This window comes from Convolutriloba macropyga, chromosome 5, assembly GCF_964194025.1.
Source record: "Convolutriloba macropyga chromosome 5, txConMacr16.3, whole genome shotgun sequence".
Lineage (NCBI taxonomy): Eukaryota > Metazoa > Xenacoelomorpha > Acoela > Convolutidae > Convolutriloba > Convolutriloba macropyga.
The window spans coordinates 51,035,620-51,049,872 of NC_134472.1; the positions used below are offsets into that span (position 1 = coordinate 51,035,620).

At 34.9% G+C, this 14,253-nt stretch overlaps 2 protein-coding genes across 2 annotated transcripts in view; one reads left to right on the forward strand and one right to left on the reverse strand.

The window, feature by feature from the left end:
* Positions 1-14,253, reverse strand: part of LOC142339444 (uncharacterized) — a 512,010-nt gene that overhangs the window by 157,765 nt on the left and 339,992 nt on the right. The gene's annotated exons all lie outside the window — the stretch shown is intronic.
* Positions 1-14,253, forward strand: part of LOC142340075 (uncharacterized) — a 43,265-nt gene that overhangs the window by 14,914 nt on the left and 14,098 nt on the right. Inside the window, exon 4 of the mRNA XM_075390487.1 lies at positions 9,795-9,956. Within this exon, the coding sequence (XP_075246602.1) occupies positions 9,795-9,956 (162 nt within the window). The remainder of the gene's footprint in view (positions 1-9,794; positions 9,957-14,253) is intronic.

Consider the following 14,253-nt stretch of genomic DNA (forward strand, 5'->3'; position numbering starts at 1 on the left):
ATATATATATATATATTATATGTATATATATATATATATATATATATATATATATATATATAAATACATATATATATATATATATATATATATATATATAAATATATATATATATATATATACATATTTATATATATATATATATATATATATATATATTTATATATACATATATATAAAAACATATTTATATATATTTTATATATAAATATATATATATATATATATATATATATATATTTATATATATATACATGCATATATTTATATATATATATATATATATATATATATATATATGTATATAAATATGTATGCATATATATATATATATATATATATATATATATATATATATATGCATATACATTTATATACATATATATAAATATATATATATATATATATATATATATATATATATATATATATGCATATATATATATATATATATATATATAAATATATATATATTTATGTATATATGTGTGTGTATATATATATATTTACAATTTTTGTCAAGTGTTTCAAGTCAAGGCAATCGAATTGTGTGAGCACTTGAACCTTGAGAACAGATTTTTTTAAGTTTTGATTGTCGATGACATGTTTTGTAACAAGACTTTAGAAGCTCTGATACAATTTTTACATACATTTTAGTATTATGGAAAAATAGAATCAATACAGCCTAAGTGCTTGTTTATTTGACTGGGGCAAGTTAACTATACTGCAAGCTGCCCGGGTCGAGATTTGGCTGTGATTTTTCGTAAGAAATGCGGTGATATGCGGTAAAAAATAATAATTTTCACCTCGTATTTCTTACATCTTCTTGCGGTGAATGCGGCGGATCGTGGTGAATTATTTATTTTCACCGCGTTCTCAGTGTTCTTACAAAATAGAATCGTCCCCACAGGGGTTCGAACATCTGACCTCCTGCATGCCTTCCACTGCTTAGTCCACTGGTCCAACTTTCACTTACATCTTTGAAATTTCTTGTGAATTTAAATCAGATTGAGTAGGCTTTGGAAATCCTATGCAGTGAATTTTTGCAAGAAATGCGGTGAATTTTGCGGTGAATTTTTGTAAGAAATGCGGTGAAATGTGCTGAATTATTTTTTTTCACCGCTTTCACCGCATTTCTTACATTATTTTGCCACAAAAGTCGATGCGGTGAATTTTCGTAAGAAATGCGGTGAATTTTGCGGTGAATTTTTGTAAGAAATGCGGTGAAATGCGGTGAAATATTTATTTTCACCGCAGTCACCGCAATCACCGCAATTCTTACAAAAATTCACCGCATTCACCGCATTTCTTACAAAAAATTACCCCAAAACCTCGACCCGGGTGAGACAAAACTTTGGCACAATTTATCAGGTTGCACTTTTCATCATAAGCAAAAAGTTTGATTCTGAGAATGAAAAGACTTTGTAATGATCTAACGGGTCTGTCCTGTCAGAAGAGATTCCAATTCCTTCATGTAACACAAGTCGAAAAGCTCAACAATAGCAAGAAGAGGCTGGTGATTTTGCCTGAGCAAATAATGTATGTAATCAAAGAGATTCAGGGAAAAAGACTCCCTAGCGCCTGAAACCATGCCAGAAGGCTTTTTATTTCATTTGGAATTTTCATAGAGTGTGACATCAGTTTGTTTAGAATTCTAAGTAAAAATATATATTTTTAAGAACACTCTGACTACATCCAGAGGGAGCATTCAATATTTAACTAGAAGAGGCTGAAGCAGTCGCGTCGAAGAGGCACAGTGTTATAATACTGCATTACGAATAAACAGAATGTGAAATAAATTCAAATCGAAACGTTCCCGTCTAACAGTTGTTAGCTTTATAAAGGTTTTTAGCTCCAAAGCTCACTTTTATAATGTCAAACAGTTTTGTCATACGGCAATGGATACCCTTCATGTATCCATATCCGTATTTTAAATTAATTCATTGTTGTGAGTTCCATTTGAAGGGCGAATGCTATTTAAGTTCAGTTGCTATATACTTCCTCCCATTTTTAGCAGTTAGTCTGTTCATTCCGTCTGTACCGGATATATATTCATTCACGTTGTAAACAAATCAAACTTTCTTTGCTTCCTTTATGTATGATTAAAACCTGAACAAACTTTCTTTCATAATTTGTATCATCATTAACTTTCATTCTCCAATTTGCAGTGCTAACGCTCAGTCTAATTTAATTCTTGCAAACGCTTCTCATTTGAGCTTATTAGTTCAGTTAGAGTCAATCACACCGCGATTGCCCAATCTAGAAAGTATCTAGTTGAAAGTAACAACTAAACCTGCCATTCGCGGCGCAAGTGCCTATCTCAGCTTGTGCGAGGCCATTTGCAATTCAATTGACTATACTCATTGTGTATGAGTATAACATGGCGCAGTCAGCAGCGGACTCAAAGAAAACACCACTTCATATAGAAGCATTTTGGGAGAAACCGACAGCAACACCTCCTCTGACGTGGATCAAATGGACGCAGCAATAGAAATTGGCTCTACTTGCTAAGGAAGGGATACAATTGGACACCCTGTTGAATGATCCCCCAACAACAGTGACTTATCCGCCTGAACCTACCTACGAAGAAACGGTGGAAAACCACACACAGGCAACGGAAAGAGATCGTAAAGTTCGAAACCAGCAATTGAAAGTAAACTGGCAAAATCGTTACAAAAAGGTTGAAGAAATCGGGATCCTCTGTGGAGACAAACCGTGGGGAATTTGTGAACAAAAGACAATATCGTTGCTATATCTGAGCATTGGTACAGAGGGACGACGGATCTTCAAGAGCAAATACCCTCATTTTCAGATCGAGAAACAACCTTTTATAGATTTGTGGCGGGCAATGGAGGACTCATTCACAAATGTTCGTAATATAACTTACGATCGCTTCGTTTTCTACTCGTGTAAGCAGCAAAAAGGAGAGTCGGTAGAAAGTTTCTACGGCCATCTCATAGAATTGGCGGAGAATTGCAATCTTGGTAGTGAAGAAACTACACTAATTCGTGATGCATTCATATTAAATATGCTTGATCACGAGACTCAGAAAGAGTTGTTGAAGGAAACAGTAGAACCACCAAAAGCATTGGAGATAGCCATACAAATGGAAAGGGGAGCGCAGAATCAGCAGAAAATTAACCAAAACTTGATGTCAGGTAATACTTCTGTGAATTTCATCAATAATAACTCAGTACGCAATCGCAACGCGAATGGACCTTCAACAAAACAAGAATTCACACGCTACCCAACTGTCCCTCAAAATTATTAATATACGAGTGTTTGTAAGGATTGTGGTCTTCGTTGGAGCCACAACCATAAGCAGATTTGTCCCGCGAATGGTAAGAAATGCAATAACTGCGGTATTACGGGTCATTTCGCCAGAAAATGTCGCAAACCAAAAACGTCACAGAATCCAATTCAGAAAACCCAAAAATCAAATGTAAACCAAATTGATCAGTCGCCGGAAAAAAGTGATGACGAAGAATCCGTCAACTATATAACGAGCTATCAACAATTGTACGAACAGGTGTACGATTCAAACTACGATAGTGATTCAGATGACTATGTGGCGGCGATTTCTTCGGATTCAGTTCATCAATTGGAACCATTGAACGTGGAAGTGCAAATGGGGGAAATAAAAATATCTGCTATGATTGACTCTGGAAGTGCTGTCAGTATCATCACAAAAAGTTTAGCGAATAAAATCATCCGATCTACAAAATCAGCCAAATGGACAGATTCAACAGACAGAAGGAATTCAAAAACTTTTTCAAATGAGCCGATTAAAGTCATTGGGCACTTGGAAACCACAGTAATCTACAATCAATTGCAAGACAAATCAGCAATGTTGACTGTGGTAGATGATGGGCACAAAAATATCATTGGAAGAGATCTGTTCACTACATTGGGACTTGCAGTTGTTCAACAACAACCAGAAACTGGTAAATGTGTTTATAACATCAATAATTCTACATGTAAAATTAAAGAGTTAATCGCGACGCAATTTCCACATCTAGTATCAAGAATTGGCTTATCTAAAACACATGTAGCGAAATCAAAGTTTCATCAAAAGTTCACAGCAAAGCATCAAAAAGGTCGACGTGTTCCGATAAATCTTCAACTTAGAGTGTCAGATGAATTAGAAAGATTACAGACTGAAGGTCATATCGAAAAACTATCTAGTTGCTCTGACGAACATTTCATCTCCCCGATTGTAATCACAGTGAAGAAAGATCAGTCGATAAAATTAGACTTAGATTCTAAAGTACTAAATAAAGCAATACATAAAAATAAATACCAAATGCCTAATATTGAAATGTTAATCGACACCATCTCACAACACCTTACAGATACACAAAACGGTCAACAAGCATATTTCACCAAATTAGATCTAAAGTATGCATATAGTCAACTAAAATTACATCACGACACAGCAAAACACTGTAATTTTAACATCATATGTGGAGAACCTACCGGTACATATAGATTCAAAACTGGTTTTTATGGACTTACAGATATGCCGGCAGAATTTCAAAAAGCTATGGATTACACACTCATAGGCTTGCAAAACACATATTGTTTCTTGGACGATATCATAATCGTTAGTACCGGCACTGAAGCAGACCATTTAGCCTACGTTCATAAATGTCTAAAGAAATTAGATGATGATAACTTGAGAATTAACCTCCAGAAATGTCACTTTGCTAAATCAGAAATAGAATGGCTCGGTCACAAATTTACACAGACTGGAATATCACCTTTAGAAAGCAAAACAGCTGCAATTCTAACAATACCACCACCAACAAAATTAAAACGTCTTAGATCATTTCTAGGGTCAGTACATTACGTTGGCAAATTTATACCACACCTAGCACAAGTATGTCATCCACTTAGACCACTTTTAAAGAAATCAGTAAAGTTCACCTGGACAGATGAACACACTAAACATTTTAATCAGATTAAAGAAAAAATAGCAAATAGTACAGAAAATAGCCATTATAACGCTAAATTGGACGTTCGCGTAAAATGTGATGCCTCTCGTTCAGGATTGGGGGCAGCATTAGAACAAAATACACCGGATGTTTGGAAACCAATAGCATTCGCGTCACGATTTCTAAACTCAACGGAAGAACGCTACAGAGTCAATGAATTGGAACTATTGGGGATAGTTTGGTCAATTGATTATTTTAAATACTACTTATACGGAAAAAACTTTACGGTAGTGACAGATCATAGAGCTCTATTGTCCATACTTAAAGAACACCGATCAAACAAGTCATACAATAGTCCACTGTCTCGATGGATAGATAGGTTGCTACCGTACAATTTCACAATTGAGCATATGCCAGGTGCAAAGATGGGACTCGTTGACTACATTTCCAGAAACCCGTTCGCCAGAGCTAAAAAGATATCTACATACGACGAACATTTTGTTGTAGCAACAATTTCAAAAATCCATGATTCAATGAAACACCTAATTATAAATAGACAAACAGCAACTAAAAAATTTAAAAACATTTTAAAGTCAAATTTGCCTTCACTAAAAGTAACACGACCATTCGCATCGCGATTAACCATATCACAAAGTGATAATTCACTTAATTGCAAGAAAGCATTTTTATCACAATCAACTGTTTCACCATTGAAAACTCCATTCGTACCGCAATTACCACATGCTAATTCTAAAATTAATCCGTATTCTGTACATCCATTTGCGTCGCAAATGCCACCTAAAATTACAAAATTACAATCTGTACCAAATCACCGTATAGTAAATAATTCACATTCCATTAACAAATTCGCTGCAAAAGAGGTGCAAATATTAGACAGTAAAGAATGTGAACAATCTGAACAATTATCTCCAATGCAGCCCATTAATGGTAATAAGTCAAGTAATACACCTGATAACACTAAATTAAGCGCGAAAACATAAATCCCCAAGTATAAATACCACTTACACAAAAATCACTCGCTTTTTGCCCAAATTACGCCTACGAAACACTACTTTGTGAATCAACACAATAAACCTCCCATATCAAATAATTCAATAAATAGTATCAAAACGATGTCAAAGGCCAAAGCAACCCGCTCTAAATCGACCCCTACTAAGGCGAGAGTAACTTTCTCCGACACGACAACTTCAACACCCGAATCCAATGCAACAACTCATACAGAAACCCCAACTGGTAGTATGATAGACAAGGCCGAAGACATAATGTTTACTGAGACACTCAATAAAGTGTTCAGTAAGAAGTTTCTGGCAATACTGACTGGAAAGGACGCGATACTGAAAAAAAAGAGGGACTGTGTGATTAGAAATGATGCGGAACGATTGCAAGAGATCAGTCCTTATCTCTTCTCATATTGGAGAGATCTAAGCGTGAAACACGGGTGTGTCTGCTTAGATGAGAGAATTGCAATTCCAAAATCAATTAAGGATGCGGTGTTGGAAGATATTCATTCCACACATCCAGGAAGTTTCGCTATGCTCTCTTTAGCCCAAAATATCTGGTGGCCCTACATCGACCCCTACTAAGGCGAGAGTAACTTTCTCCGACACGACACCTTCAACACCCGAATCCAATGCAACAACTCATACAGAAACCCCAACTGGTAGTATGATAGACGAGGCCGAAAACATAATGTTTACTGAGACACTCAATAAAGTGTTCAGTAAGAAGTTTCTGGCAATACCGACTGGAAAGGACGCGATACTGAAAGAAAAGAGGGACTGTGTGATTAGAAATGATGCGGAACGATTGCAAGAGATCAGTCCTTATCTCTTCTCATATTGGAGAGATCTAAGCGTGAAACACGGGTGTGTCTGCTTAGATGAGAGAATTGCAATTCCAAAATCAATTAAGGATGCGGTGTTGGAAGATATTCATTCCACACATCCAGGAAGTTTCGCTATGCTCTCTTTAGCCCAAAATATCTGGTGGCCCTACAACCACAGAGACATACTGGCAAAGGCCAGTGAGTGCAAAGCTTGCACGGAAATTGGTAAGAACCTCAAATCAGTGATTCCGCACCGCAAATGGACACCTCTACCTAAATGTAGTGAACCAAATGACGAAATACAATTAGATTTTGGTGGTCCAATTTTAAATGAGAAAGGCACAGAACAATATTTTTTTACAAGTATAGATAGATATTCTAAATACCCCACAACAGAAATAGTAAATAATGCATCAGGTCCAAATGTAATCAAATTCTTAAATAATTATATATATCAACACGGAGTACCTAGAACTATTAGATTAGATCAAGCTAGATGTTTTACAGGAAAAAAGTTTGAGACATTTTGTACAGAAAATAATATTACATCTAGATTTGCACCAGCAAATGACCATAGAGCAATCGGATTAGTAGAACGTATCATTCAAACAATTAAACGACAATTATCTTGCATGAAATCACAATTAAATAAAAAATTTAACTTAGAAAATTCACTGAAAGCAATAATACAACAACTAAGAATATCAAAACAAAAAACAATAACAATCACACCATTTTAGGCACACTTCGGTAGAAAATGTAACACAACTATATCAAATATTACAACTAAATCTGATAGCAAAAATCTCAACTATAATGCAATAATTAAATATTATTTAGACGAAGACACAATCCCGGGCCGCTCCTACCTTACACAATAACAGTGGGCGGATACAGCTCTTTGTTCTGACACGGAAATTGAGCGAGTCATTTGCGCCGCAAGTGCCCGCGCTAGAACAGAAAAAGAGAAACGAAACGACGGTGAAGATCGTTTCATAAAGACAGATGTCGTTTACCGCGCAATTCCCTGCTCAGAACGTAGCGTGCAGGTGAAGTTGGCCCGCAAGATACACGAGAACCAACGCCAAAAGAAGATCTTGGATGGCCTCTATGAGGTATTAGCACCTGGCAGCACAGTGTGCAAAATAAGTCCTACGACGAGTGGCAAAGAACCTTACAAACAAGAAGTACGGGTTAGGAACTCTGACATCGCCAAATTTGGGACGCGGGCTGAACGTGAAACGGAGCTAGCACAATACATAGAACGACGCCCAAAGAAGAAAAACGAAAAAACTCTCGAACAAAACAATCAGCAACACAAACGAGATCTTTTTCGAAAAAATACTGGCGAGAAAAAGATAAAGCGCAATAGGAAACAAACAGATGATGTGAGTGTCGTTTCTTCGGGACGATCTTGCATATCTACAGCTAGTAATATTGCAAGATCATTGAAGATGAGAGTACCAAAAAGAAACCCGAAATACGACGAGGCATTCAAAAATCGACCCGATCTCACACAAATACTAAATTTCAGTCCAATCGCGCCGCAAGTGGCATCGTCCGATACAGCAGGACCATCCGGGGCACAAATAGCCTCATCAGTACAAAAACAGCCTACACCCATCTTGCGGAAAACTTCAAAACGCCAACTCACGGTCAGTGATACATCGGATTCCGACACGTCTTCTATTCGGAAAAGCAAGAGGACATTGAAGAAGAAGTCCCAAAAATCGCAAACAATTGTCGAAAAAGTTCGTAGCACAGAAGGCTACACTGATTATCAGGATACTGGAGTTTTGGGAGAGTCAAATGAAGGAGCTGAGTATTCGCAAGACCAACCGAGGGAGATGACAGTTCTCCAGGCTGAAAATGCTGAAAATAGCGATAGCGAATGAACTTAGATAAAGCAAACTTTAATAAACTTTTATTTTACCTATTATTTAATATTTTATTACTTAGTAACCGGTCAAAATTTATTAATTTTCTGATTTTAATTAGTAATTTATTGTTCTCCAAGAGCGGCAAATGTTATACGGCAATGGATACCCTTCATGTATCCATATCCGTATTTTAAATTAATTCATTGTTGTAAGTTCCATTTGAAGGGCGAATGCTATTTAAGTTCAGTTGCTATATACTTCCTCCCATTTTTAGCAGTTAGTCTGTTCATTCCGTCTGTACCGGATATATATTCATTCACGTTGTAAACAAATCAAACTTTGCTTCCTTTATGTATGATTAAAACCTGAACAAACTTTCTTTCATAATTTGTATCATCATTAACTTTCATTCTCCAATTTGCAGCGCTAACGCTCAGTCTAATTTAATTCTTGCAAACGCTTCTCATTTGAGCTTATTAGTTCAGTTAGAGTCAATCACAACGCGATTGCCCAATCTAGAAAGTATCTAGTTGAAAGTAACAACTAAACCTGCCATTCGCGGCGCAAGTGCCTATCTCAGCTTGTGCGAGGCCATTTGCAATTCAATTGACTATACTCATTGTGTATGAGTATAACAAGTTTGAAGAGCAGCGTTGTTTACATGCAGTTATCTCAACTCAGTGGTGGCAGTTAAAAATTATTTTCAGAATCTAAATCTATATTTGCTACGTCGTTAATCTATTTTTTGTTAGACGTAAGAGAAGCTCAAATTTAGCATCTAATCAGAACCTAAGGATTGGTTGCTTATCAGTTGCTTCAGTTTGCGAATTAATGGAAACGAAAACATTTATTTATACAGTGCAGAATAATACTTCTTTTGTGTGTTTTAAGTTATCTGGACTTAATAAGCTTTACCAAAATTTTTAAATAATGTTACATTCATGATCCTCATGATGATACCGAAATATAATGCTGTATATTTGGTATCAGTTAGGCTTAAAGTATGAACTTTTGTGTATATAGTGAGGAACGATTGTTATATCATGCTTTTCCACAAGCGTAAGGAGTATTATCGCCCTCGAAATCGATAGTTTTTTCAGCTGTATTTGAATCCTTTCTTGTTAATTGTCGTAGAGTGGGAACAGAAAAACGGAACTAGAAGCAGCTGTACAGGAAGCCAGTCGACTGAATGAAGAATTGCATGCTTTGAGAGAGGACAAAAGGAGATTTGAGGAAAGGGAGGACAATTCCCAGGCACGAATTTCGCAGATGAAGGAAGCCGAACTGCAGGCCAAGGTATAAAAGGAAGGATGTCATAGGAAAATTGGTCGTCAATGGGTTTAGCCTATATAAAAAAACAAGAAGTATAGCCGACAGCTTAAATTTGATTGGGCGACATATCTGATTGGTTCAAATATCACCAGTTCGTCCAACAATTGAAATTTTGCAACAGGTTTAATTTTTTTCGGGTTGTCGTCTGAACTACTGCTAACAACGAAGCAAACAGAAGTTTGAGCAGAATGTCATTAAATCATTTTTGATAAAAATCATGATAGATTTCTGCTATAATTGATAAACTGAACTTCAGGACTTCAATCACTGTGTCGTGAAAATTTGTAATTGGAGATCTCAAATTTCATTTGGGGACCTTGCTTACTTGTATGACCCTAAAAATCTTGCTTTTACAAAATTGTTTAAACGGTTAATTAGGAACGTATGCGTTAACATCTAAATCAGCCCATTTGCTTACGAATATCGAATAATAATCTAAATATTAAAATGAGTACTTCTGTTCAAAGTTTTTTTTTGCAAAAAACAGTGCATTTTGCGTTTCCACTTGATTAAAAAAACAGTCAAGCTGATTGGATGAGGATGATGATAAATTTTGAACTTCATTCACATGTTTCTCAGATTCTTATTATTGTACAAAAAGGAGTGTATTAAGTTTCAATGGGAAAATGAAAAATGGTTGTCTCTATTGGAAATTAAAATGAGAGAGCAATTTTTATATGCCGAATTCGTAACCTCACTTTTTTTTTACTGAAATGTTTGTATTTGGTTAATTGTTCTACTTCATCATAGGTGAAATCGATTTTTGCTTGACAAAATGTCCACAACATTAATCTGCAATAATGAAAATGAAAAGAAGGTCATGCAAAACCAAATTTCGCTTAGGAGTCAACGAGGTCAAAATTAAATGTATATTAAGAAAGATATTATTATCCAACGAGTATTATTCGATCGCTGTTGAGTTAACTATTTTTTTGAAACATGTAAACTACTCAGAATACAACCTTAAGGTTAGATATCTACATGCTTTAAAATATCAAACAAATTAAACAGCATTGTTATTAACATAATAATCTTCAAATTGTGGCTGTTCGTTCTCATAGGTAAAAATAGGATTTGAAGGCTTCTATTTGTCTATTAACGGGTAATTTCTTGTGGTGATCTAGCAAAAATTCGGTTAAATCATTTTTAAAGCAAGTTTTACTATTAAAAATTCTTATTGAGGAGGGCAATTTGTTCCATTTTTGAACGCTTTTCTAGATAAGAGATTTGTTACTCCAATTCGTTTTCGATTTCTTTTTATAATAATTTGATTTCCTCTCCTGTTCTGTCTAGCGTTATGGCAACTAGTAAAAATTTTCGGATGACTCCCGGTGTCTTATATCTGTTTGTAGCTTCATTAGGCTAAGTTTTGAGATAAACAATTCGGCTGGCAGGATACGATCCTTAATGAGAAGGTCAATAAGTGGTCAAATTTATAAAGAAAATAACAAACTTTTATTTGCCAGTTAATTGGCCTTTTTATGCGGTTTATGCTTTTTGCGGTAAGAGTTTGAAGGAATACCCCACTGAAAAAACGACGAGAGAATAAAACTTACTGGAAAACATCAATTCTTACTCTCAAAGGAATTTGATTTCTTAAAAGATACAAAGACCGGATTGAATTTGCCATTTTGCTTAAAATTGAGTTCAGGTGATTTTCAAAGGTTAGGTTTGAATCAAATTGTACTCTCAGATAACGACAAGCATGGGCTGATTTGATAACATCGCCTTTAAAAGAAAACTCTGGATAAGAATTAGTATGAGTTGTAAAGAACAACATCTCATTTCATTGTAAGTTGGTGAATTGTTTTATCAGCATTCAAAATGAGTTGATTCTCTGTCAGAGAGTTGTCTGTTTCTTTTAGTATTTTTTCAATTTTTTGTGGAATCTTTTCATTACGCTCAAATTTGCATATAATCCGAGTGTCAGCCGCAAATTGAACAACATCATTTTCACCTTCCTGTAATTCAGAAAAATCGTTGACATGCAACAGAAAAACAAGAAGTCCTAACACAGTTCCTTGTGGAACACCATGATTAATAGTTATTTTAACTGATAAATCAGTACCCAGTTTTAAACATTGTGCTCGATTTGAAAAGTAAAGTTGTTGATTGAGAGAGATTGAATATTTCAGCTTTCTTGAGAAAGATCTCAAGTGAAATTGTATTGAAAGCTTTTGCAAGATCTAAGAACACAGCACCTGTGTCGTTGTTATCCTCCATATTTCACATTGTCTTTTCAATCAGTAGACGACTTTCCGATTGGGAAACCAAATTGTTTTTTGTTCAGAAGCGCAAACTTTTCAAGATATTCTACAAACTGATTAAGTAAAAGTCTCTCAAAAACTTTTGCGAAAGTTGGTGTTACGGAAATTGGACGATAAGTAGTTAATACAGAAACATCTCCTTTATTGAAAATTGGTGTGATGTGTGTATCCTTAAGAATTGTTGGGAAAAGTTTCTCTCGAATACAATCGTTACATATAATCTGAAAATGTGTCCCAATAGAATATTTTCCAAATTTCAATGCCCCAGCATTAATGTATCCCTGCCCTGGGGTCTTTGTTGTCTAGATTGTCAATAGCTTTATAGATTTTTCTCAAAAAAAAGTTCTAAAGTTAAACTCTTGAAATTTCTGCTCTACTTTTCGACGTTCAATGGAACAATCTGCCCTCTGTAGATGCCCATTCCGCTGAAAACTGTTAAAAGTGTTGCATATTGATTTTTTGTCTTTCGTTTTTTTACCATTTTCATCAATTTCAGTGATACTTTGCGATACTTTTTGAAAGACACAAATGATTCAGCACTTTGTGTCACTTTTAAGTCATTGAAGTAACGATGTTTCTCAGCAACTAACTGTTTAAGTTCTCGACCTATCATTGAAATGAAATTTTATTATGTAATAAAACATAAAAGTAATATCAAATAGTGTCACCAGGGCCGCCAGAAATTTTGAACAAAACTTTAAGATAAGCGGTAATTAGCATTGACTTGTTAAACAGTTCAGCTCATTTTTGATGCAAAATTTTGCGGTCAATTCGTTGAATTCAGGAACACCAATTGCTCGCTAACAGGAACAGGAAAGCTCTTAACGTAATTTCTAAAAAAATTAAAATAATTTCTTGCTGTTTCAGACAATGTATACATTAAAAAATGCTCAAACGCAACTTGAATGGACTTGAAGAATTCGTAAGAACGAACTCCCTCTAAGAAAAGCTCAAACGTCAAAATTTTCCGTAGATTGCTTTTTGGCAGTTAACTTTTGGGAATCCTTTTATGCGCTATACCGTATATAACCGTTGACTTACTTGATGCTCAATGAATTCCAATAATTATTGTTCTAATTCATTGTTAAAAAATTTTTTGTTTGGACTCAGCAAAAACCAAAAGTTCTCAAATAAACAATTAAACGTGAAATTAATTCTTTTTAAGATATCTCTTTGACCACGATGCTCTTGAGAAATTACGTTTTGCAGACCTCCTGTCTGATGGAAGAATAAACAAAACGGTGTTAAATGCGTTGGTGCAGCTTCCTTTTACTATACCCAATCTTAAAGCATGAACAAAAATTTTAATCTTTATTAACTGCACAAAATGTTCAAATTTGAGCAAAATTGGTAGTGCACACCTTATTATACGCATTACAACGGGAAAAAAAGTTTTTTTTTATGATATTCGAAAAACAGCGGAGAAAAATTCACACAGATTTGAAGTTTGTGATTTAATTTAGTGGAACAATTTCGTTTCTCAAATGACTGCAATAACAGCAGTTCTGAAAATACGGCAGACTTCGATGAGATTTTGTTAAAACTGGTAAGAGAACTTCACTCTGATTTTTTAACAAACTTCTCCTGCTTTGGAACTTCTTTCCACAGAAGGAAAGATTGATTAATTTACGTTGTACAATTATTAAATTGATTTACAAAAGCGAAACTTATGAAAAAAACTCTCCACACAAAGGATTGCTTTTAAGTACGCATTGCACTTCAATTTAATTATGCAAAATCAACGAATTCCATTTAATTTTAGCAGTCTTTTGGCCTCATTTTATGCTGCTACACGTAACGTGTCATTCTTTTCAGTTAATAGTTGATGTTTGAAAATTTTTAAGTTTCAGAAGTTTCGACGAATGATCTATATCAACAAATATGTTCGTCTGAAAAAAATTGCTACGAATCTAATGGAAGATAGTTATAGTTTTCTGAAATTAAATATTGGTTACATTACTGAGTCGTTGTTTGAGTTTGGCCCATGTTTTGAT